Raw genomic sequence first — 27,508 nt, forward strand, 5'->3', positions numbered from 1 at the left:
TTTTTTCTTAAAATACATGCATTTTTTCTTGAATTGAGGATTTAAGTGAAACACTTTGTCAATGGAACAAGACAATTCACACTTAAAATAAGAAAAAACAATTGCATTGTCTTATTTCAAGTGCACAATATCTGGATACCTTATTTTAAGAGTAAAATTACTCATTCCACTGGCAAATCATCTTATTTATCTGCTCAAATTAAGGGTAAATACCCTTAATTTAAGACATTTTTACTCATTTTGAGATCATTTTTGCAGTGTAGTTGTTCTCTGTTGGTGTTTTGATTAAATAAACTCTTCAAGAATTTGTGCAGAGACTGTGCATCCTCAGAACATGGATTGAATTGCTCTATCTAGATTCTAGTAATTTGAAAATAAATCATTTGTCATAATATTAAGTTCACTAGATTGAAACTGGAAAATAAATAACTAAAATAAATATCAACTTGAAATAATAATACATGAATATTTCATTTGAATGCAATGTAGCAACTAAAGTCAAGTAAAATTATCAGCTTATAACTATAAAAAGGATGATTTTAATGAAATTATTCTATTATAATAATACAAATTAGAGTTGAGATATTTCTATGTAATCCAGGCTGTTTTGAGTTCAAAATCTAACTTTTTAAAAATTAGCTTTTTTCCACAATGTTTTTTCCTCCAGGGCCTTTTTATTCAGTATTAATGCTTTACAACTGAATGACCATGTCGGCCAATCAGTGTCAGGTTGGACCTGCATCCTTATTGGCTGATACCAAAAAGCTACTGGTCTTTGTTTGAGTGTCAGTCTACCTGCTTGTTTAGCTAGCAACAGCTAGCTTAGAGGTGTCGCATGAGCAGAAACCCATCATTGGGTGGATCTAAGTCAGCTAATATTTTATTGAAATTATCAGAATGATAATTACCCTACATTATGTAAACATTGATGACGCTGTGATGGAAATCTTAAGAGTTCACCATCAGTTCATACATTTCCACTCTATAATTTCTGGTTTAATCTACAGGGTCCAAACTATCACCTCAATTTCCACCTTCCTTGGCTGACTTGTGTTTTTGTTCTCCGCTTTTAAATTTTTATCTTCTAGATCAAATATAACTGCAACGTAAAAGTGGTAAAAATTGATGCCATGTGCTTATTTTTAATGGATAAGGTGTTACCTGGACAAATTCAGGCAGAAACAGCGCTTCTTCAACTCATCCAGCTCGCTGGACTAATATTAGATGACTTTAATCAAAGGTTATTGTGTTAAGATCTTGTTTTTTCTTGCTCATTTCTGTCCAGTCAGCTAAAGCTTTGCCTTCTAATGCATTATTAAAAACAAAGTGTGAATATTTACCTCATAGTGGTGTTTATATAAAGATAATAAATCCAGAAAGCAATAATATGAAACTCCTTCTAAATCCTGATGCATCCCCATGCTCATCATAATCCTACTTCTAATGAATGTTTTAAAAACAAACAGACAGTAATGAGCTGAGATCTAATAACCCATGCATAATAAATGTGAGGATAATACATAACAGGGCGGTTAAAGCAGAGCTGTGGAACGTGAAATCAGCCTTTCCTTTGGTTATTGTAGGTAATCTGCAGTGATCCTAGCATTTCTGCTGAGTCACCTCACCTACACCAAATGTTTTCGTGTCCAAACTAAAAAAAAAAAAACGCTATTACTAACCATGCCCTTGCATTAGGCCTGCAGAGCCAGGCGGAGGACTCTGATTGGGCTGTCTGAAGAGGTGGTTGCTGGGATGTGTTGGCGGAGGACTGGAGGGCTGGATACGCAACCTGAGAGAGGAACGGGACGGAGAGATAGCACAGTGATGTAACACTTCAGTCGATATTGCTGCGCCACAGCATGGGGTTCATTGTTCGCTGTTCAATAGCTGATGAGTAATGCGTGTTTGTTCACCTCTGGAGCTGGTGGGTTAAATGACTGGGCTGGCTCTCTCCGTGGCCTAAGGACAGAGCCTGTGGACAAAGATATGCAAAATAAAGTAAAAATAAATGCATCCAATGTAGAGTGACTGAAACAAAAATGTCTGTCATGGATCTGATGTGTCAGTAATCGGACAGTTGAAGTCGACCAAATTAGATAGGATTTCGGTAAAGAAAAGAGGCTAGAAATTTGCCTCAACGAGCCAATCAGTGTTATCTATAGAAACCTGCATAACAGGATCTGTTTGCACTTTTAACAAAATATAGTTTTATTGCAATTAAGTGTAAAAAATCCAACTTGCATAAGAGCTGCTTCGCAAAGAAATGCCTATAAAAAACAGGAATTACACTTGGTTTCTTAGACTTAGACAACTTTTATTGTCATTTTGTATGCAGAGTGTATGCAAAATGAAATTGTTTCATCTTTGCCCCCACCTCCTTCAGCTCAAGCTCACTCCAATCAGATCAGATCAACATTTCTTTAGTTATGCTTTTCATTGCAGCTCTGGCTTTGGGGTTAGGGTCTAGGATGACCAATCTCTCTGCTACTGCTTTCCCCACAGCATGGCGCGTCCACCACCATGTTTATTCATGGAGATGCTGTCTACAAAGTGTTCTAAAAAAGTTAAAAAGCAATCCACTGGACTTTGTTTCCAAATTTGAAGACGTTTCGCTTCCCATCCGGGAAGCTTTTTCAATTCAAAATGTCAGAAATAGCCTTGAGTTCGAGCTTCATACAGTTGCCCAACAAGGCCTTGTTTTTTGTTTAGAAAACATGCAAATTGGATACAAAGTGAAACATCTTTAAACTTGAAAAAAAATTCCAGTGGATTGTTTTTTTTTACTTTTTTGGAATCACTTTTTTTTTTTTTTTTTTATGGATCTTGTAAAAAAAAAAAACATATTAGAAAGAAGATCAGTCCTTTTTTTTGGCCACAACAAATGAGATTTTAATCAGATTTCTTGCACCATTATTCTCCTGGCACCCTTTTTATAGTGCAAAAGCCATCAGTTTCTTCCACCCGAGCTGAGGCTCTCTGCAGCTCCTGCAGAGCCATTTCCAGCCATATTGGCTGTTTCTGTGATGAATGCTTTGCTTGGGCAGTCTGTGTCATGTCCTTTTTCATTTGGAGACGATTGATTAAACAGGGCTTTGTATCCAAAGCCTGAGGTGCCGTTTCATATCCCAACATCTGTTTAAATTTAATTTCTGATGGTTTATCATCTAAAAACTTTATTAAATACACCATAAATCAACTAACCCTGCATCCACAAGTTATACCTCTAATTTTATCAGTTCAACTCAAATAAAAGCTGAAAAAATGCCTCTAAAACAGTTCATTCAGTGACTCTGGTTGGATAAAACCTACTTTGTGGAGCAGAAGCCTGTCCTCATCACTCTGATGTGGGTTTTATTTGATTAGATGTAGGCATTAATATCTTAAAGTATCCCCTCCCTCCCAAATGAAGCTATTGGCTTTCTTGCTTCATCCTGGTGTGTTTTGGGAATTCAACGACTTTTAAAATGATTTCCAGGTACCTGGATTTGCTGGTGAAGGATTTGTTGCTCTTGCTGGTAAAGGATGTGCTGCTGCTGGGTGTGCTCGAGGAAGCGCTCATCCTGCTGGGCAGCATACTTCTTCTGGAGCTGCTCACACTCCTGTTTTCAAAGGCAGACATGACAAATATTCTATATCAGTGCCAGCAGAGACTTTACTTGCACCTGATTGGAGAAAGTTACACCTGAGTGGAGCATCATCAGACCAGTTTGAATGCCTGTAACAGAAATGATTCATCGGTGTGTAATTGTGGGTTTTACAGGTGAAACACTGCTGTCTAATCCACCATGTTAAACTATAGGTGTTAAAGTCAAACGTGACTCAAAATAAGCTATTATCTGGATCTTGACCATAAAGAGCTGTTATTGCTCTGAAACCACGAACGGCACTAAAAGCCAATTTTCTGTAACCTGCCTTAGCCTACAATCTTCACATGTTTCCTTCAGGAGGAGGAGGAGGCAACATAACTCCGTCCTCTAACCCTTTTAACCCCTGGGACACACGAGTAATGATAATCCCAGCACATCGGGGCGGGTCTAAGACGGAGCACCTGCTGCCAACGCAACGATTATCCCTTTCCCTGCCTGTGCCTCCGAGAGGTAATCCTACTGCAGATTATCATGCAATGTCTGAAAAAGCAGCCGGTGGGTTTTCCCAGGTCAGAGTCTCCTCGTCTGATCTTATCTTTCCAAAAATTGATGAGTATCACATTCACAATGAGGCCACAATAGTTTGCAGAGAAAAGGATAAAACTATGAGACGGGAGCGATCGGGCTGGATAAACGCCCTCTGAGGATGACGAAGGTTCTTTCATCAAATCCTGTAATTACACCATACTGTTCCCCTCCTCAGTTTGAATGACTGCATGTCGTGAAACACACTTTCATGCAAACAAACATTTTTCCGTGATGAATCCAAATTTGAAGGCAAGCTACAACAAACTGGTCTGATAGGGATCAACATGGACCCAATCACTGCTTCTGATCAGAGACGACGCTATTTTGTTCTTTCAGAAATGTCCTCACTATGCCACCAATTCAATTCAATTCAGTTTATTTATATAGCGCCAAATTCACAACACATGTCATCTCAAGGCACTTTACAGTTCAACCAGATCATACAGTCAAATTGATACAAAGTTTTCTATCTAAGGAAAACCAGTTGATTGCATCGACTCATTGACTCAAATACAATCCCTCACACTAAGCATGCTTGTAGCGACAGTGGAGAGGAAAAACTCCCTTTTAACAGGAAGAAACCTCCAGCAGAACCAGGCTCAGTGTGAGCGGCCATCTGCCAAGGCCGACTGGGGTTCAAGGAGACAGAAGCAGAGATACAAGCAGCTGTAAAAGGCGGCCCCGTCCAGGAAACACACAGCCAGGCAGACGAGCTCCAAGGCAGCTCCCATGCCAGAGGATGAAGAGAGCACATCCACCCAGCCACGGCCAGAGAAACAGGACCACACCTGAAGACAGGCCGATCTCCAACATCTACAAACAAGGGTGTCACCAAAGTTGACTGTTATCCTCGACCGTTATGTAATCCACGTTTTCACTTTTTCTAATCATTCCGCTACAACCTTCTGCGTATTTATTTTAGATTTAATGTGGCAAGGCAACACAGGCTAGAAGGAAAAACATTATTTTGTGTGTATTCATTCCCCTTTACTAAGATACCCCCAAATCAAAGTGGAAATATATCAAGACTTTTTTAAAGTATCAATATTTTCTTAAAAAAAAACTATATTATTGAAACAAATGCATGTATGCATGTCAGAAGGTTACCATGTTTATAAACAGCTGTTTGTTAACCCTATAATGCCAAATGTATCATATTTGATACATACGGTTTCTAAAATGTTTTGCATCTGACACCTTTTGCATAATTTAATGGTAAAAACTTTGCTCAAAATCCTATTGTACACAATCAGATATACCTGATAACAGAGGGCAGAAGACTACACAAAAAATAATCTTGACTTATCGCATAGTGATAAATTATTAATATCAAAAATGTATTTCTGTCTTTAATTTTTTCATATTTTGTTAAAAGGCCAAATAAGGACTTCAGACGGAAAAAAAAGTAATTTTCTGTTTTGTTTTATTCTTGGATCGGGCTTTAAAGGGTTAAAGTTAAAGAAAATGTATCAGAGAGAAATTTGACACAAAATTTTGATTCAGAGGGTTTTATAATGACTTCATGAAAAGAAAATCATATAGATGTTAATATTTTATACCAGCACTCGGCCTAAAGCTGAAGTCCGGTCATATTGAGAATTCAAACTTCTGAAAGTACTTTAAATATAAAATTATTACATACAGTTCAATAAATGATACGTTTTTTTTTAATTAAGAGTAATTTTCATTTGAATGTGCTTTACTGGAGGCATCCATGTTTGTCAAAGAACACTACTGCCGCCTACTGGTTTGTGACGTCACGGTGCGGTATCGGCTGTTGATCAAGTCCCAGTGCTGTATCTGGTGTTTGTCACAACGCGCTATTATCCAAGTCAACTTGAAAACATTCTTCTTCCAAATGTTGGCTACATATTACGTGTTTTTAATCTGGCCAGAAGTTCGATGGCGAATCCTTCCTCTTCAAGTTGGCAATCCAACGATGAACCCGTCCGTGGAGGATCAGGAACAGGAAAGGTGAATAACTCCTTATTTTTTCACTTTTACCCGATGTATTCCAACATGCAGCTGCCATGCACGTGGGCATTGTCAGTTTCACTATAGCTCTGGTGATTTTCAATGGTGAAGTCCTCTGGAAATCTTCAATAATTGTCGTTGATTGCAGATGTGTCTAGTAGTTCCCATTGATTTTGCTTGTAAAGCGGGGAGAATGGCGCTAGGCTTACCGTACCGTGACATCACTGCTGGATGATGGCAGGAGGGAGGGGTTACTATATTTGGGCAAAAATGGCCGCTCCCAGACGCAGCAATCGCGACGAAAGTTATTGTCTTAGTTATAGATAATGATCCATTGATTATTCCCTGCTGACCAGACTTTTCCTTTACAAATATGAGGATATTATGTTTAGTCCGTGTTAGATCAAAATATTTTTTAATAAAATACTTCAGCTAAGAACCCAAGAACAAATGCTCAAAATCTTTTATATTTATATTATTGACTTTTTGGAATAAAATGCATTGAAACCTCTGCTGGATTCACAGCAAATTATCTTTTAACAAGAATCCGAGATTCAATCTGATGCCTTTAAGGGTTTTTGCGATTATCTGATTTTATTTTAAGTAATCTTTTTCATGTTACTAATCATTATTAACCACTGTGTGTTAAGGGTGGGTATTGCCAAAGAAGTCACGATTCGATTCGAATCACAATTCACATGCCACGATGTGATTCTATCACGATGCATCGCGATACTTGTAATATTACGATGCATTGCGATATTTTCACTGAACACTGTAAGAAAAAAATACAGCTATTAACAGTGGCTGACTGGCTGTGTATGATCTGTATAGTGTCTTCAATTGATACATAGCTGAACGCAACTGAATTCATATATAGCTGTATTTATTGAAACAACTTTTGAAGGTATTGCCATGAAAACAAATACTGGACACAAATATTACTATTACAGGAGTGGACACACTGACAAAAAGTGCTTAGGATTTATAAAACTTAAAATAACAGTGCTGTTTACATGGCCTCAGTGGTCATTTAAACCAATGAAATGGAAACATTCAAATGTTTGACATTTCCCCTTTTGCAAATGACGTGCATCATATCAATTTCATTTTTACCTTCTTTAATTTTAAAGCCAAAATGCATCCAAACATCTGACTTGGAATGTGATGGAGCTGGGCAAATTTTCTCAGTCTCCTCCATGTTTTGTTTTTGAATGAATCGTCGCAGTATCCGCAGCGACATCTACTGGACTGAAAGTTGTATTCCACTTGTTTCTGGCTGAAGTGTGCCAACAAATCATGTATTTTATTTATTCCTTTTTGGTAATTAAGAATCGATACTTGGCATCAAGAATTGATGCAGCAGATCACAAAAATTAGAATCGCGATGCATCGTCATGACGATTATTTTGCACACCCCTACTGTGTGTTCAGCAATAACTTTTTCATAATGACCAAAGTAAAGAATATACATGCTTTAAATGCGACAAAAACAGAAGAAAAAAAAAATAAAAAAATTAAACAGCCCCCCCCTCCCCTCATTAAACTGAGAGATGCACCTGCTTGAGCTGCTTAATGAGGCTGCTGTTCTCCAGATGTGCCTTGAAGGCCTGGATGGAAGCGGCGCCGTCGGAGAAGCGTCTGACAGGAGAGAAGCGCTCCATGGGGAGGTGTAGGGTGTTACAGTCCTTATAGGTGGATCTGAAAAAGCCAGGTGGGGGAGGGAGGTGCACACAGGTGCACAGGCATATGCACACACACACACACACACACATCCACGTGAAGGGTAACAAAACACGGCACGTGACACAGGGAGAGCGACACACACGGACCCATTCAGTCAGAAACACAGAAACAAACACGTCAGACCTTCGAGCCTTCACCTCCAGTTTCACGGTAAAGCAAAAATATGGAAACAAAAAATAATACTAAACATTCCCAGAACTGATGAGATAAACAAAAAAACTAATAAATCCAGTAAAAGCTTTGGTATAAGTTGTTTCTTTCCTCATGCAAATAATGACCGGTGAGGGTTTTGCAATATTAACCACCAACCACTTTTTTGTTGTTGTTATATACTACCGTATGTTTGCATGTCCTTAGACTTTCACTTGTTCAGGGAATGTTTAACTAGAGCAATTCAACAAAACCTCATGTTTGGATTAGGTCTTTCTGATGTAGTCAAATATAAAGATTTCGAGACAGAAATATAAATCATCCATTAGTAACTAAGAAAAAAAACTTCCTTAATTGGAGGAAAATGATGTCAAAACAAAAGAACCCATAAGAAATGTGCCTTGATAAAAGAAAAGCTCCCAAAGATATTCGCCTCAATTAGGGTTTCCACTGTTTCTGCCACGTTCCTCTTTTAAGGAGAACCTCCACTGCAGAACATGGACTAAAAGTACATTTTCTTGAAATTAGTCAATTCGTTCTTGATTTGAACAGGTAGGTAAAACAATCTGCCTATGGAAAAATATGTTTGTGCCTAAAACAAGAAAAAAAACATCCTTAATATACACTGCTCAAGAAAATGAAAAGGGAACACTCAAATAATACACCCTAGATATAATTGAATGAAATATTCTCATTGAATATTTTGTTCTGTACAAAATGTAATGTTCTTACCAAAAAAATGAAACAACAATATCAATGGAAATACAAATAATTAACCAACAGAGGCCTGGATTTGGGGTCAAACACAGAATTAAAGGGAAAAATACACTACCGGCTGATCCAACTTTGATGTAATGTCCTTAAAACAGGTCAAAATGAGGCTCAGTATTGTGTGTGGCCTCCATGTGCCTTTATGATCTTCCTATAACCCCTGGCCATGCTCCTGATGAGGTGGCAGATGGTTTTCTGAGGGAGGATGGATTGAGACATGATGTCCCAGATGTGCTCAATTGGCTTCATATTTGGGGAAATGGTGGGCCAGTCCATGGACTCAATGTCTTAATCTCGCAGGAACTACTGACACACTCGAGTCACATGAGGTCTAGCATTGACCTACATTAGGAGGAACCCAGGGCCAACCACACCAGCATATGGTCTTGCAAGGGGTCTGAGGATCCTGTCTCGGCACCTAGAGGCAGTCAATCTACCTCTGCTGAGCACATGGAGGGCTGTGTGGCCCTCCAAAGAAATGCCACCCCTCACTATTACTGACCCACTGCCAAACTGGTCCTGCTGACGGATGCTGTAGGCAGCAGATCGCTCTCCAGACTTTGTCACTACTTACAGGTGCTGATCATAAAATTAGAATATCATGAAAAAGTAGATTGATTTCAGTAATTCCATTTAAAAAGTGAAACTTGTATATTATATTCATACATTACATACAAACTCATATATTTCAGATGTTTATTTTGTTTAATTTTGATGATTACAAATGACAACAAATGAAAATCTCAAATTCATCATATCAGAAAATTAGAATATTACTGAAGACCAATAAAAACAAAGGATTTATAGAAATGTTGGCCAACTGAAAAGTATGAACATGAAAAGTATGAGCATGTACAGCACTCAGTATTTAGTTGGGCCTCCTTTGGCCTGTATTACTGCAGCAATGCGGCGTGGCATGGAGTCGATCAGTCTGTGGCACTGCTCAGGTGTTATGATAGCCCAGGTTGCTCTAATAGTGGCTTTTAGCTCTTCTGAATTGTTGGGTCTGGTGTATTGCATCTTCTTCTTCACAATACCCCATAGATTTTCTATGGGGTTAAGGTCAGGAGAGTTTGCTGGCCAATTAAGAACAGGGATACCATGGTCCTTCAACCAGGTACTGGTAGCTTTGGCACTGTGTGCAGGTGCCAAGTCCTGTTGGAAAATGAAATCTGCATCTCCAAAAAGTTGGTCAGCTGCAGGAAGCATGAAGTGCTCTAAAACTTCCTGGTATGTGGCTGCGTTGACCCTGGACCTCAGAAAACACAATGGACCAACACCAGCAGATGACATGGCACCCCAAACCATCACTGACTGTGGAAACTTTACACTGGACTTCAAGCAACGTGGATGAAGTGCCTCTCTTCTTTTCCTCCAGACTCTGGGACCTTGATTTCCAAAGGAAATGCAAAATTTACTTTCATCAGAGAACATGACTTTGGACCACTCACCAGCAGTCCAGTCCTGTTTCTCTTTAGCCCAGGCAAGACGCTTCTGACGCTGTCTGTGGTTCAAGAGTGGCTTGACACAAGGAATGCGACAGCAGAAACCCATGTCTTTCATACGTCTGTGTGTGGTGGTTCTTGAAGCACTCACTCCAGCTGCAGTCCACTCTTTGTGAATCTCCCCCACATTTTTGAATGGGTTTTGTTTCACAATCCTCTCCAGGGTGCGCTTATCTCTCTTGCTTGTACACTTTTTTCGACCACATCTTTTCCTTCCCTTCGCCTCTCTATTAATGTGCTTGGACACTGAGCTCTGTGAACAGCCAGCCTCTTTAGCGATGACCTTTTGTGTCTTGCCCTCCTTGTGCAAGGTGTCGATGGTCGTCTTTTGGACAAATGTCAAGTCAGCAGTCTTCCCCATGATTGTGTAGCCTATAGAACTAGACTGAAAGACCATTTAAAGGCTTTTGCAGGTGGTTTGAGTTAATTAGCTGATTAGAGTGTGGCACCAGGGGCCGTCAATTTTGAACCTTTTCACAATATTCTAATTTTCTGATATGATGAATTTGAGATTTTCATTTGTTGTCATTTGTAATCATCAAAATTAAACAAAATAAACATCTGAAATATATGAGTTTGTATGTAATGTATGAATATAATATACAAGTTTCACTTTTTAAATGGAATTACTGAAATCAATCAACTTTTTCATGATATTCTAATTTTATGACCAGCACCTGTATTGTGAACCTGTTTTCATTGATGAAGAGCATAGGGCACCAGTGGCGAATTTGCCAATCCTGGTGTTCTCTTTCAAATGCCAAACATCCCATCTGTGGACTTTGAGCCCTCATACCATCCTCTTGGAGTAGGTTTCTAATAGTTTGTGCAGACACATGCACATCTGTGACTTGCCGGAGATCATTTTGCAGGGCTCGGGCAGTGCTCCTCCTGTTCCTCCTTTCACAAAGGCAGAGCTAGCGGTCCTGTTGTTGGGTTGTTGCCCTCCTAGAGCCTCCTCCACATTTCCTGGTGTACAGACATGTCCCCTGGCAGCACCTTTAGCCTCTGGACACTACGTTAACACACAGCGAACCTTCTTGCCACAGCTCGCATTGATGTGCAATCCTGGATGAACTGCACTACCTGAGCCACTTGTGTAGGTTGTAGAGTCTGTCCAATGCAACCACGAGTGTAAAGGCACCACTATCATTCTAAAGTGACCAAAGCATCAACCAGAAAGCATAAGTATTGAGAAGCGGTCTGAGGTCCCCACCTGCTAAACCAATTCTTTATTGAGTGTGTCTTAGACTTAGACTTCCTTTATTGTCATTGCACAAAAAAACACAAGGTGAATCTTGACGACGAAATGTCAATTACCTGGCTACCAGTCTAACAGAGCTAAAACCTTATTCCTGAACAATAAATATGTTTTCTATAACTAAGAGCTAGCTATATACAGGGTAAAGAGTATATATATAGACACATAGAAATCTAATTGCCAATCATTTCCACCTGTTGTCATTCAATTTGCACAACACCATTTGAAGTTGATTGTCAATGTTGCTTCCCAAGGAGACAGAGTTGACTAGAGTAGAGTTTGATTTCACAAAATTTTGATTTAATTATATTGTGTTGTTCACATGTTCCCATTATTTTTTGAGCAGAGTATTAATAAAAGTGTTATTTACACTTATTTCAAGAAACAAACTTATTTTCGGTACATTTATGCAGTAGGACTACATATAATTATATAATGGGACTGGAGGCTCCACTGCCACCTTAACTATATAACAACCCATTAGTTCCTCGTTACCTTTCTAATTTTGAGTGGGTTTTAGTTACTGAAGAGAAATGTAGAATTTTTTTCTAAAAACAAAAAAATCTCAGTTTTTAATTTGAACCTTGAAAATAACCAGGAGGAATCAAGATTAGGTGATCGGTGCATCTCTATGGAAGAACATCCCTCACCTGGTGCCTTAACACCAATGTGAGGAAGTGATAACCAGAGCCAGGCACTTTTTTTATGTGTGAGTGTTTAAGTGGGACTCTGTGCGTGGGAGTGTGTTGGTGTATATACAGGTCAGAGTTAGCGTGTCCCCTCACCGGGCATATGTGTCAGGCACCCAGCCGCCCCTCTGGCGGGGGGCCCTGGGGTCGCTGCGACTCTGTCGAGGGGTCGCCATGCGAAATGCTTGGGAGCACGTGCGCCGTGTGCCGCTTGGAGCGGTTCGCCAGGTACCTGGGCCGCAGGAAGGGGGAAGGAGGACGGGGTGAGGGTGGGAGACAGGAAGCAGCGCTGGTCAGCTCTCTGTCCTCATTGGCTAACAGGGATGGGGGCGGGGGAGGCCCAGCCCTTCCCACCTCTGCCAAAAGGTGCCATCATTCATATCATCTTAGCTAATCAGAAAACATCAAATCAAATGACACCACAGATGGATGTTAAGGCTTTATGGGATTCAAACAACCACCCAGCTGCCAATTAAAGGATCGGGTCGGTTGCTACGTTCTTTTGCGGTCGCCGCTTTGGCAAGCTTCAGAGTTAGCAAAGCTGTGTGAGAAAGGGTGAAAATAAAAAAAAAAGTCCACAGAACCATTTTGGCACTTACGCAGATGAGAAAGATAAAGCAGCTCTGGGTCAGAGAGTTTGAGAGAACGGATGGCAGAATCGCTTCGGGATGATGGCAGAAGGCACTTTGTGCGATGGAGAAAGAGGAAAAGATGGGATAAGCACCACAGCACAGTGGCCACCTCCCAAGGGGGGAAAAAAAGCAGAGCAGCCTGAAGGCACTTACTCCCAGCAACCCAGGACACCGGCGAGGAGACGAGAACATGCAGTCTGAAGAGGAGCAGCTGAAACCTTCGACCTACAAATGGTTTTAGAATAAACCCTAGAAATACCCTCGATAGATTCTGGAGCGCATTCTATGAGTCTGACTACGAATTTTTTCACTAGCTCTAATCTTCATCTCAACTTTGACCTGGTATCTCTAGATTTCAGCGTTTCCCTGTTCAGATGGCATCTCTATAACCAATACCCTTAGCCAAAAACCCCGTCACCATGGGTTACCTCTGCACCGCCTCTTGGTCTGGCTCTCCATCTGACCCCTCCTCATCCACCGGAGCTACAGAGGTATTAGGATGCTGAGAGAGGCAAAGAGTTCACTCGTCAAACAAGTTCGGCACACGGGCTGAAAAAAACGTGCATGCAGAGATATGGAGCCTCACCGGACTGGCGACGAGCGGCGAGGGCCCTCGGGGCCTCTTCAGGAGCTGAGCGTGTAACTGGATGTTGGCCCCGCCATCGGAAGCTCTTCGGCCCAGGGGGCCCATGCCGTTTAGGAGCTGCAGAGTAGGCGGCTGCAGCAGCGATTGCTCCTGCAGCGTCGTACGGAGGGGAAATATTCAGGAGGGTTTCCACAGATTAAAAAAGAAAAAAAAACAAGCATCCAGAATAAAGTCAGTCACTGTACCTTGTACTCCAGCTGCTGCGTAGGCTGCAGGCTCTGTGTGGGCATGAGTGTGTGCATTTGGGCCATGGTGGGGGTAAGTTGAGGGAAGGGGGGTTGGGGGATCACACCACGAGGGAAACCTGGTGGAAGCCTCTGGAGTTCCTCCTGCATCTCTGTCCTGTGATGGAAGCACCCGAACATCAGAAGTTAGTCAGCAGGGCTTTACTTTTGCTTTAAATAATAACTTCAATCCCAGTTTTGCACATCCATAGACCTTATCTCCTTCAGATCCTTAAGATTTAGCTCTGGACTAACAATTAACCTCTGGCAGAAAGCCACGGCCTGAAAAAGACTCTTTATTTGTATGATACTTTGCAGCTGTATCATACAAAGAAAGAGTTAAAAAAAATTATACATTGTGATTTCTGGATATTTTTTTTAGATTATGTCTTTCACAGTGGACATGCACCTGCAATGACAATTTCAGACCCCTCCATGATTTCTAAGTTGAAGAGCTTGCAAAATAGCAGTGAGGTAAAATCCTTATTTTTCACACTGCTTTTTAAAACAAAATCCCAATATAAGGTTGAAGTTCAATGGGAATAAAACTTTTGTGAGTAAGAAAAGACTTTCAGACAAAAACGAAAGAGAAATGTTTCGATATTGAGATCAGAGGGAAAAGCAGTTTTAATAAAAGTCACCTTTGGTCTGGTACCCCCACAGTGTGTCGCCTCATAGAAAGGTAGCGAGCCATGGCCTCTGGAGACGGCTCTTCTCCCTCATCGCTGTCCAGCGCCATGTTACCATCAGGCTGAACAAAAACAGATTTAAAGATTAGAAATCTACGTCAGAGGTCGAAATAAAATCTTAAATCAATCCAAGTTTCATCCTATTGAACATCTTTGAGTTTTCCACTCGAATCTCCGCTGCGGTGCAGGGAGCTGACGCCGTGCCTGTGACTCAGAGCTTCAGTGTTATGTCTGAGCATGCATGTGCGATTGGGACTGACAACAGTCTGCAGGGAAGGTTTGAGTCAACATGCGTAGTAAACAGAAGAAATGACTCTATAGTCGTTCTTCGAGTGCAACTTTGAAAAGGTACAAGCAGCTTTCATCTCAGACTTCTTTTAGCTGAGCTCACAAGCATAACGTTACAGGCTGGAACAACAACAACCACCCATGAAGGGTTCAGCGCTGACTCACCTCTACAATTTGGTTCTCTGGGTTGATGAGCTGGACATGGGGCACCGTCATGCTAACAGGATTACCTTGCTGGTCTGTCTGCTGGGCATGGACACACACACACACACACACACACACACACACACACACACACACACACACACACACACACACACACACACACACACACACACACACACACACACACACACACACACACGGAGGTTATGCTGAGGATTGTGCAGCTTTCATTGCAATCTTCTTAGAGGAATGGGATTGACAGATGTGGGTTAAAACCTAGTCTTCACTCAGTAGGAGACTACAGTAAGGTTAACTCAGGAAAGTCATGTAAAAACTACTGCCTGCAATATAGACTTATCAAAAAAAAAAAGACAAAACCAGCTTAAACTAAAAACCAAACAAATTTTCATTTAGTTTTTACAGATTCTTGTGAACAATAGTGACATTTTTCTAACTCAAACTTCCAGTTTTGATAAAAACAAATCTGTTCTTTTTTTAGTCTGATTTCAATTTTTACCAAAATGGCACAAATGCAACATTTTGTCCTTTTTTTTAAACATAAAGACTCAAGAGACTCTGCAACTACGTTCAACTACTGTTACTGAAAAACAACAAGAGGCGATGCAATTAAAACTTGTAGCTTCTTGAGCCTATAATCACCATGGTAACAGAACCTAAACGATTGGGTTAAATTGTTTGCAGAAAGCACGGAGATGGGCCACAGGGCTTAAAAGTCTGATCTCTGATGTTTCTTTCCTGCCAAATCGGATTAGTTGATCTCTTCTTAATTTTTTTTATTCAAGTTTCATAACAAAAACAATAAATTATATAAATTGCTCTGAAAAACTAGCTTTGATGTCCGTCATCCCCTCTGGGAGGTAAGCTTAATTTAAAGGGAAACAAAATCCCAGCTGGAAAATAATCATGTTTCACGACAAACAATGAAAATAAAACAGCTAGTGATCTCAAAGAGTGTTTTTTTCCCCATCAGTTATGAGGAGACATCCAAGAACAAAAAGTGATGAATTAATCTCAGTCTGAGCTTTGGAAGCTCAGGCAGTGGATCGAAAAAATAAAATAAAAAAAAAAACATCCAGATTTTCCTAAATTATAAGCGTCATTAACGAACAAAAAAAACAACAATTGATATTTGATTTTTTTCTCCACTGTAGAAAGAAACATCACCCAGATAGTTGATCACTTGATGCAAGAATCTGATCCAACAGCTCGGACAAAAACCTTAATATGTTGCCTCAATGTGGCTGAACCAATCAGATTAGAGTACGGAGTTGCTTCCAGGAAAGTTTTCAGCATTTAGACTAATGATAGACAGAGACATGAGTCATCCAGGGAACATGAAGCTAATGCATTGACTATACTAACTCCTACTAACTAGTTAAAGGGTGGAACACAGGCAGTTTTATTCCCCAAAATCAGAAACCAGGCTTAGAAAATGCAATAGATGGACGGGAATTCTGGGAGCACCTGGACATGACAGTAACCAACGGGAGTTCATGATTCAACGTCTGTGCACTGCAAAAAATGAAATCCAAGCAGATCAATTTTTCTTCAAATAAGTGCATTTCTTTTTACATTGAGAGACAAACTTCATCAAAGGAATAAGACAATTTACATTTAAAATAATAAAAAACTGCTGCAGTCTCTTATTTCGTGTGCATAATATCTAATGATCTTATTTTAAGCGTACAAATACTCATACCATTGGCAGACCATCTTATTTCCCTAATCAAATTAAGAGTAAATACATTTTTTTAAAGAATTTTTTACTAATTTCTAAATGATTTATTTTGCAGTGTACCAAGGTAACCGACAATTCATTGATTTTTGCTCATACACTGCAAAAACAATCTACAATTAACAACATTTCTTATATTAAATACAGGTGCTGGTCATAAAATTAGAATATCATGAAAAAGTAGATTGATTTCAGTAATTCCATTTAAAAAGTGAAACTTGTATATTATATTCATACATTACATACAAACTCATATATTTCAGATGTTTATTTTGTTTAATTTTGATGATTACAAATGACAACAAATGAAAATCTCAAATTCATCATATCAGAAAATTAGAATATTACTGAAGACCAATAAAAACAAAGGATTTATAGAAATGTTGGCCAACTGAAAAGTATGAACATGAAAAGTATGAGCATGTACAGCACTCAGTATTTAGTTGGGCCTCCTTTGGCCTGTATTACTGCAGCAATGCGGCGTGGCATGGAGTCGATCAGTCTGTGGCACTGCTCAGGTGTTATGATAGCCCAGGTTGCTCTAATAGTGGCTTTTAGCTCTTCTGAATTGTTGGGTCTGGTGTATTGCATCTTCTTCTTCACAATACCCCATAGATTTTCTATGGGGTTAAGGTCAGGAGAGTTTGCTGGCCAATTAAGAACAGGGATACCATGGTCCTTCAACCAGGTACTGGTAGCTTTGGCACTGTGTGCAGGTGCCAAGTCCTGTTGGAAAATGAAATCTGCATCTCCAAAAAGTTGGTCAGCTGCAGGAAGCATGAAGTGCTCTAAAACTTCCTGGTATGTGGCTGCGTTGACCCTGGACCTCAGAAAACACAATGGACCAACACCAGCAGATGACATGGCACCCCAAACCATCACTGACTGTGGAAACTTTACACTGGACTTCAAGCAACGTGGATGAAGTGCCTCTCTTCTTTTCCTCCAGACTCTGGGACCTTGATTTCCAAAGGAAATGCAAAATTTACTTTCATCAGCGAACATGACTTTGGACCACTCACCAGCAGTCCAGTCCTGTTTCTCTTTAGCCCAGGCAAGACGCTTCTGACGCTGTCTGTGGTTCAAGAGTGGCTTGACACAAGGAATGCGACAGCAGAAACCCATGTCTTTCATACGTCTGTGTGTGGTGGTTCTTGAAGCACTCACTCCAGCTGCAGTCCACTCTTTGTGAATCTCCCCCACATTTTTGAATGGGTTTTGTTTCACAATCCTCTCCAGGGTGCGGTTATCTCTCTTGCTTGTACACTTTTTTCGACCACATCTTTTCCTTCCCTTCGCCTCTCTATTAATGTGCTTGGACACTGAGCTCTGTGAACAGCCAGCCTCTTTAGCGATGACCTTTTGTGTCTTGCCCTCCTTGTGCAAGGTGTCGATGGTCGTCTTTTGGACAACTGTCAAGTCAGCAGTCTTCCCCATGATTGTGTAGCCTATAGAACTAGACTGAAAGACCATTTAAAGGCTTTTGCAGGTGGTTTGAGTTAATTAGCTGATTAGAGTGTGGCACCAGGGGCCATCAATTTTGAACCTTTTCACAATATTCTAATTTTCTGATATGATGAATTTGAGATTTTCATTTGTTGTCATTTGTAATCATCAAAATTAAACAAAATAAACATCTGAAATATATGAGTTTGTATGTAATGTATGAATATAATATACAAGTTTCACTTTTTAAATGGAATTACTGAAATCAATCTACTTTTTCATGATATTCTAATTTTATGACCAGCACCTGTACATTTAACCTTAATTTGAGTAGGTAAATAAGATGATCTGTCAATGGAATGAGTATCTTTAATCTTAAAATGAGATAATTAGATAATATGCACTTGAAATATAACAATGCAATAATTATTCTTTCTTATTTTAAAGTTAAACTTTCTTGTTCTATTGACAAAGTGGCTCACTTTCCCCCTCAGTTCAGGAACAAAGGCACTTATTTTAAGAAGAAAGGACTTCTTTAGATATTGATAGTTTTTAAAAAAAAGTTTCTGGTGTACACTGGAAAAACGATCTAGAAATAAGTAAAGATTTCTTAAATTAGGTGTATTTATCCTTTATTTGAGTAGGTAAATGAGATAATTTGCCAATGGAATGAGTATTTTTACATTTAAAATAAGATAATTAGATAATATGCACTTGAAATAAGACAATGCATTTGTGTTTTCTAATTTTAAGTGTAAATTGTCTTGTTCCATTGGCAAAATGTGTATTTTACCGTCTCAATGCACTTATTTTAAGGGAAAAAAAATTAACTAGATTTCGATTTTTTTCCCAGTGTAATTAGGTTGTTTACTGATGCGTAAAATAATACGATGCTAAATATTTTACATACATGTGGTAAACTGCATCTAAGGCGGTTTTTGCAGGAAGGGGAGTCAGATTTTCATACAGAGCCTGATTCTATTTGTGATTAAAACATGTTTTGAATTTTAACCCTTTTCTGTTTGTATTATATTCACGAACACGCCTTTACAACTGAAAACGGCGTCGGACACAACTATACTCACACCCAGCCCGATTGTGTCCGATGTTTTTAAATTCCTCCTTCATCTGTCAGAAGTGTGGGATTGTACGTCGCTTTTACCCGTCGCTGCCTTAAAATAAATTTACTGACTAGATGCAGAAACAAGTTTTGCCTGTTGCCTCTGCCTGAAGGTTTGCTGATCGGGAAAATTTACTCATTAAATGCTTCAGGGAATGTAAGTTTCACTATGTTGGTGTTAAAACTCTCTTATATATAGCTTTGTTTTTACTACTTTGCATTTCCACACAGACTTAGCAATCTTGCATTGACTTCATGTCTTTTAATAACAAGCTAAGTTATTTTTTTTGTTCAGATTTACCAAAAAATTAAGACAAATCTGATATGGAATCTTGAACTATTGTGCGCTGCACGGCAAAAATGTTTGTGAAATTTCTTTTCAGGAATAAGGAGCATTAACAGCATAAAGACTTTTAAGCTACACTGCAAAAATGTAAATCTAAATAAGTCATTTTTTTCTTAAAATAAGTGCATTTTATCCTGAATTGAGGAGGTAAATGAGACACTTTGCCAATGGAGCAAGACAATTTACATTTGAAATAAGAAAAATCAATTGCATTGTCTCATTTCAAGTGCATATCATCTAATTGACTTATTTTAAGTGTAAAAATACTAAATCCATTGGCAAACTATCTTATTTACCTGCTCAAATTAAGGGTACACTACACTTGATTTAAGACATTTTTACTTAATTTCAGATCGTTTTTGCAGTGTATAAAAGGAAAGAAACGCAGCCAGCGTCTAAAAACAACCTGAAAAAGGAGAGGAAATAGTTCACCTGAATGGCGTTTAGAGGATAGCTGATGGAGCGCGGCGGGGGCGGCGCCACACGCAGCGTCTTGTGTTTCTTGAGGCGTTCTGCGAGCAGACTGTAGATGGCACTGTAGTGATCGTATGCGTCCGTTTGCAAGGACTGGAGAAGAAAGATGGAATGAAACAATTTTCTTTACGCCCGTAAAAACGAACAGAAGCTGGAGGTGAGAAGTGAGGCGAATGGATATGAGGTGCAGCGGCGTCAAACCTGGATTGTGCGTTCTCTGTCCAAGCCCATCTCAGACATGGCCATCAGCACCTGCTCGTTGATGAGCTCGATCTCTCTCTCCGTCTTCACCTGCACGCACTCCGCTATCAACTAAAAGGAAACAAAAGCGGTATCCAGATGATGACTTCCTCGTAGGGGAAACAAAAATGGAGTGAATTCTTTTCTAATCAGTGGAGGGTCTCACCCTGTCAAAGTCAGGGTCTGGGTCTCCTTGCCTCATCCACTTGTTTTTACAGATCTGCTCCATACTCAACCGTCTACTGGGCTCCAGGACTAACATGTGTCTAATTAAGTACTCACAGTCTGCAACGACACACACAGAAAGAGTCAGTGTGATACAAAGAACCACAAAATACACCAACTCCAGGGTCAGAGAACCAGAGTTCAGTCTCCCTGAAGAAACAAGTGGCAGAAACTTCTTTCATTGCACCAAATGACAAAAACAAAAAACCCGAGAAGACGTTTAAGTGCTAAAAGCTTGTTATTTTAAGTCAAACTTGCTTAGAGCTGCCTTTGACTGTTAAAGTTAAACTGTTAACGGATGTATAATTAGTTTAAATTTGTGGTCTGTTTTATTTGCTATACCACCTGCTTTTATATATTGTTTTTCATTTTATTTGCCTTTATTCTGCGTTTACTCTCCTATTTGTTTAAAACATGTCAAGCACTTTAAATTGTCTTTGTGCAAATAAACTTTCCTCACAATCAATACCATAAAAACTACACAGCAAAAAAATTGACATCTAAGTAAATCATGTCCTTTCTTGTTTTGAGAAGGTTATCAAGACAAAAAGTTCAGTTTAAACAGTACAACAATAAGATTTATGTTTAAATAAAAAAAAACTACTTCAGTATCTTATTTTAACAACTTTTTAGGGATAAAAAAAAGTAATAATTTAACTGACGGATGGTTTTATTTACCTGCTGAAATTAGAGGCAAATGCAGTTAAATTAAGGACATTTTACGTATTGTTGGATCACTTTTTGCAGAGTTCTACTGTCTTGTACATAGCTTCTAAACTGACTCCGCCAGATGGATTTGCTCCGCATATCCATCTGGAAACCTTCCGTTGAAGTAATTTTGGGAAGGGGCGAAAATACTGGTCAGCTGATTGGCCTTTGTTGGTGATAGACGGGCCAAATAAACCAATCAGATCAACGAAGCATATGACGTACTAACAGAGCGACGACGAAAACACAACCACAAGCCAGGCTACTCTTGCCGAAACCAGTCGGGAGAAGAGCAAAAACATCTTTTCCTCTGAGAAAAGCCTCCAGAGCAGTGTTTTGCTCTTCTTTCAGTGAAGAAATACTCTGTAATTCCGATAAAACTTGCTCGATAGCCACGCTAACGCTAGTTTCATCGGCTGAAGCCTCCATGTTCTTTAGACTGAACTGCCGCGCTTCTCGTTGCGTCAGACCTCAACCCGCCTCAAAGCCAACGCTGTTCGTTTGGTGAACGGCTCCAAATTTTCTTTAACGGAAAGTAGCCAGACTGATCTGCGAGTGAAACCTTGAAAGCTCGCGAGATCAGGATGGTCTTACGAGGCTACATAACATAAATTGAAAGTTTTTTTAATTTTATTAGTATTTTTAAAGGATAAAAAATAACAACTAAGAACCTTAAGTATGCCTTAGTTTGTACAACTTTACATCTCTGACGGTAAAAACTGTTTTTGAACAAGATAAAAACAAGAACTGGTGGTAAACAACTTTTTTTCTCTCAAACGTGTAGTCACAGCCCATTGCCCCCTCTGACTCACCCATAGCTTAGCACAGCGCTTCCTTACTAGTAAATGCATTAATCATTAATCATGGGATTTAATAAGTTGGCCTCTTCCCACTGCCTTTCAGGCAAGTTGAATTTATTTTGTCTTGTTACATGACTAGGGCCATTGCTGTTGTTTCTCGTTTTCTTTGTGATAAGATGATCAGTTATGTGTGTGGTGATCTTTTTGTTTTCTGTCAAAACATATTGCCTGAAATGAATAAAAAAATTAAAATCAAGCAAAAACAAACGACAGCATCAAACTAGATATTTTAATATCATCTGTAATTTCCAAGCATGTGGACCACTTCCTGTTTCCAACTGTTCAAACTTGTGTCCAGACAATAGTCCATTTTAATCATCATTAACATATTTTTACTAAGATCATCATGCAAGAAATAAGAGTTTGAATTTGCGTCAAAATATTTCTATTTTTTTTTTACATTTATTTTAAAAGAACAAGAGAGACAGAAGAAGCTGCAGGTTAACAAAAACGTGTCAACCCACCTCTATTGGAGAAAAAACGGGTTAAATAGTAATACATTTACATCCTTTATTCTAATTTTCTCTTTTACAAAATCCTCATTTGATTATTTTTCTAAGCATCATGGTTATCACTGTCGTCCTTAATGCTTGCATATTTACTGAATGTGAGAAAACTGTCACCGTCAGCTGAGCTTAGAGTAACAAACCATTTCAATCACATACACTGGAAAAAATCAAAATCTAGTTAAGTAAATAAATGCATTTGTTCTTGGATTGAGGAGGTAAAAGAGACATCTTGATAATGGAACAAGACAATTTACACTTAAAATAAGAAAACAGAATTGCATTTTCTTATTTCAAGTGCATATTATCTATCGTAAATTCCGAACTATAAGCCGCTACTTTTTTCCCGCTGTTTGAACACTGCGGCCTATAATACAGTGCGGCTAATACATGTTTTTTTTTCATGGCGCGAAAAACGGACCATAAAATTGATGAGTATGCCGTATGCGAAGGGCATCTTTCACTGATATTTGCCTGTGGGTTCTCAATGCGTGGAGCCGAGTGAAAACATCCAGCATCAGCGGCGGCTTTCGGAAGGCTGGGCTTCTGCTGGATGAAGAGGACCGCGAGTGCTCAAGTGAGAGCAACAAGGATGAGACTGAAGTCAGTGACGGCATCCTGAAGCTGTTCCATTCAGACACCGAGGAAGAGGACTTTGAGGGTTTTAGTGCGCAGGAGGAAGAAGAAAGTGATGAATTACTTTTCCTGGTTGGCTACAATGTTCTGTGCGTTGTTCAATTAAAAGTACCGGTATATGCAGCGTTATTTGCGTGATACCGACACATACGTATATTTAAATGTGTTACAGGTAGTTTGAATTAAAAAAAAGCATTCATAATATGTACCGTATTTGTTTGTTTTATCATAATAATTAAATCAAACGTTAAAAAAATGCTCACGTGTAATATCTTTATTTGTAAATATCTCATACAACGTGGGAAACCTGCGGCTTAAAATTCGGTGCGGCTTATAAAAGTACAAAATTGATTTTCTTTCTGAAATCAGAGCGTGCGGCTTGTAATCAGGTGTGCTCTATAGTCCGGAATTTACGGTAATTATCTTATTTTAAGAGTAAAAATGCTCATTCCATTGGCAAACTATCTAAGTAACCTACTGAAATTAAGGGTAAATACACTTAATTTAAGAAATTTTTACTTATTTCTAGATCGTTTTTTCAGTGTAGAGGTGGAGTGTTTGGTTATTACACTGGAAAAACACTCTAGAAATTAGTAAATATTTCTTAAATAAAGTGTATTTACCCTTAATTTGAGTAGGTAAATCAGACAGTTTGCTAATAGAATGAGTATTAAATTAGTATGAGTATTAAATTAATATAAAAAATAAACTATATTGTTTCATATTAATCTATTCTTCCTAACGTTTCCACCTTTGAGGCACCACTAGATGGAAAGACAAACATTTCAGCTGATTCACATGTTGGGATGGATATTAGGTCTTTGACAGAAGCACTCAGAAGACAAAGGATTGGATGTAAAGAAGTCCAGTTCCTGAGAGTTACTACCGAGCAGCCTTTTGGTTCAGCTCTCCAAAGGCCCGGTACCGAGCCTTTTCAGGGTTCCTACAGCATAAGGCAAGTTAAATTCAAGACTTTTTAATGCCACTAGAAATAAAATTTAAGACCATATTCACAAGAAATACAAGAAAAACCTGCTTGCGACAACTTTACCCAAAAGGTTTATTATAACATAAACCACTGCATTAATGTTTCAAATTTTGAAAAGCTTCCCATACAGGAAGAAAGCTAAAAACACACAAATGACAGATATATTTTAACAATTATTTAACTGAATTCACAAATTTTGTTTTAGCAGGAAACAAAACAAATCACTTTTAAAGCGACAACATAAGCAGTGCTAAGTCTTTTTTGCAGCTACTTTTCTTTGTATCGTTTTCTTAGTATGTTTGATTTGGTGATAAGTGGAGGCGTTGCAGAGACAAGGGTGGAACAAAACTGAGAAATACCGGATGTTTCTCGGTAACTTGATTTTGACGCTTTATGTTTTGTGCTTCGCATGTGCGACTCCTCTGCCTTAATTCCCATCGTTCCAAGCTTGAATCGCTTCTTGCACAAAATCCACTGAGCCTCATGTATGTTCCCTGGTTTTAGCCATGGAGAAAACTCTTGGCTGGAGACAATATTCGTTACATTTAGACTTGCTCATATTTTCCAGACAAAAAGTAAAGGGTGCATCTCCCAAATGTCCCGGCCGCAACAACGCTTTTATTGGCTCCGCTATCGGGACGGAACCAATAATGGCGAGCTGTTATTTTTTCTTAATAAATAAAAAAAAGTCAATTTTAATGTTTTATTTAGATTAAAAAAATAAATCATAATAAAATAATCCTATTTATGATGTTTTAAAAATTAAGAATTACGAAAGACTGATTTAAGACATTTTAATACCAATTAAGGCCTTTTTTTTTTTTTGAAGAATTCAATGCCTTTTAAGACTTTTTAAGGACCCGCGGGAACGCTGCTTTTTCTGGATTCAGGCATGTTTGAGAAGGGATGCATTTAAAGCTGCAGGATAGAAGGACTGGAAATCTAACTCCTTTTGTTTACGTTTAATGTCTCCTTAAACTTTTCCCTGCCCGGCCCTCTATGTCCTGGTCTTCATTATGCTGCTTTCTCTCCTCTGACCTTCACAGGTCAGCTGTATTTATAATGAAGTTGGTGAAATATGAAGTTGAACTGGCAGACTGAATCTAATATAAGAGCATCAGAGAAAATTAGGTTTTAGTTTTTAAAATCTAAAAATCCTTTTACCCATCCCTCTCATCACAATGAAATTCATTCAAGTTTGTGTTTACAACATAAAGTTCAAACAACCATAGTGTGTCTTTTGAATCCCCTGGTAGAAATAAACCCCCACCTGTGGACATGAAGAAAGGGATGCGGAACTTTCCACTGAGGACTCGAGCTCGTAGGTTTTGTAGAGTGCTGCCATCAAAGGGTAAGGCGCCACACACCAGCACGTATAACACCACGCCTAAGCTCTGCGCGGACAAAGACGAGGTATGAGTGCAAGGAAATGGCCTCTGGATTTTCCTTCAGTTTAGTCGACGCCCTTACCCATATATCTACTTTGGGTCCATCATACTCTTTCCCCTCAAACAGCTCTGGAGCTGCATAAGGAGGGCTGCCACACCATGTCTTCAACAGCTGGCCTCGGGAAAACATGTTGCTGAAGCCAAAATCTGTTCGCACAGGAAAAGAAATAAAATCATACCACCAGGCAGCTTAAAAAAAACAAACAGGAACACAATCCAAAAGAACAGGCCAACGTTTGCTTGCCAAGAAATCCCTCTCCAGGAACACACCAACCTGCTATTTTAATGTTCAGGTTGTGGTCCAGTAACAGATTCTCGGCCTTCAGGTCTCTGTGGACGATGTTGCGACAGTGGCAGAAATGGACCGCCGCCACAATCTGCTTGAACTTCTTCCTGGCGTCCTTTTCCGCCATGCGCCCGTGGGCCACCAGGTGGTCTGTTGGAAAACAAGCCAGGGTTTGGAAATTTAACACTATGAGAACGACGCTTCAGCTGCAGTCATGGGAAAGAAAACACAAATACCAGAACAGAGTGTTTCAGCACAAATATTAATGCATCAGGTCATAATGAAGAAGCATCTCAGGCTAAACGGGTCAGACAGGTAAATAAATCTAAATCCTCTTCAAAAGAATCCAGATCACACGTACCCAAGCACTGAACAACCTGATCATCTAACGACTGTTGGTGTCTGTAAGCTGTTCACACTGCTCTGCAATCATAAGGGCCGCATTACAAAAATGTAAAAGAGCAAGCAGCTGGATGCCTGCATCCATCTAAGGTTTTTCAGACACTCACAGTGAGAATTTAAGGTACTTTCTCACTTATCCACAAGTTGCTGTCTTTCAGGTTTAGTCTGATCAAACGCGGCGGTGGCGGGCTGATGGTTAGTCACACTGAAGCTACTTTACTGAAGGTCAGCTACATCTGGGCAGGGGTGGAAAGTAATGAATTACATTTACTCAAGTTACTGTAATTGAGTACTTTTTAGGAGTAATTTTTACTTGAGTAAATTTTAACCTAAGTAGTTTTACTTTGCTACATTTAAAGGAATAGTACACCCAAAACATGATTAGCCTTCATTTTCTACTCACCCCCATGCTGAACAACACTCTGGAGTACTTTTTTGATATCTCAAATGCATCTGGAGATCTGGGAGGCTTCTTGCTGTCTGCTGACATTCAAATAATGGAGGTCTATGGTGCCCGAGTCAGAAAGGTCCATAAAAGTCCACAAAAAACGTGTCAATATTCCTCCATACTGCTCGTCCAATGTATTCAAAGTGTCGTGAGTGGGTAGCATCCAGAATTTACTCGAAACAAAGTCATTTAGAATGTTTTTAGAGCATAAACAGTAGTGTATAGGATTTCCTAAAAGCGCGCGCCGGCGCGTTCATGACGCTACGGAAGCCGGCAGACCAAACCAGATGAAAGTGCGCATTCAGCGTCTGCTCTGACGATAATGCAAACGTAGAAGAAGAAATGTGCTGTTTACCTGTGCAAAGAAAGAAACAACGAAAGAAAAATGTCTGAGGACTTCAGTGTTGAGGAAGAGCATGAGTTCTTTGCCGAGCTGATTGTGCACTTTCATCTGGCTTGGTCTGCCGCCGTGTCCGTAGCGTCATGAACGCGCCGGCGCGCGCTTTCAGGAAATCCTATACACCACTGTTTATGCTCTAAAAACATTCTAAATGACTTTGTTTCGAGTAAATTATGGATGCTACCCACTCAGGACACTTGGAATACATTGGACGAGCAGTATGGAGGAATATTGACACGTTTTTTTGTGGACTTTTATGGACCTTTCTGCCTCGGGCACCATAGACCTCCATTATTTGAATGTC

At 39.4% G+C, this 27,508-nt stretch overlaps 1 protein-coding gene across 1 annotated transcript in view; it reads right to left on the reverse strand.

Annotated features, from left to right (window-relative positions):
• sik3 (SIK family kinase 3) overlaps positions 1–27,508 on the reverse strand; it is an 84,787-nt gene that overhangs the window by 13,306 nt on the left and 43,973 nt on the right. Inside the window, 17 exon segments of the mRNA XM_038273369.1 lie at positions 1,680–1,789; positions 1,914–1,972; positions 3,480–3,599; positions 7,709–7,850; positions 12,368–12,408; positions 12,410–12,503; positions 13,332–13,405; positions 13,490–13,639; positions 13,735–13,891; positions 14,415–14,524; positions 14,916–14,996; positions 20,016–20,150; positions 20,259–20,369; positions 20,464–20,582; positions 25,491–25,614; positions 25,691–25,815; positions 25,943–26,104. Coding sequence (XP_038129297.1) covers positions 1,680–1,789; positions 1,914–1,972; positions 3,480–3,599; positions 7,709–7,850; positions 12,368–12,408; positions 12,410–12,503; positions 13,332–13,405; positions 13,490–13,639; positions 13,735–13,891; positions 14,415–14,524; positions 14,916–14,996; positions 20,016–20,150; positions 20,259–20,369; positions 20,464–20,582; positions 25,491–25,614; positions 25,691–25,815; positions 25,943–26,104 — 1,914 coding nt within the window.

The sequence above is a fragment of the Cyprinodon tularosa genome, unplaced genomic scaffold (genome assembly GCF_016077235.1).
Source record: "Cyprinodon tularosa strain WSP-4 unplaced genomic scaffold, ASM1607723v1 ctg87, whole genome shotgun sequence".
NCBI classification, from domain to species: domain Eukaryota; kingdom Metazoa; phylum Chordata; class Actinopteri; order Cyprinodontiformes; family Cyprinodontidae; genus Cyprinodon; species Cyprinodon tularosa.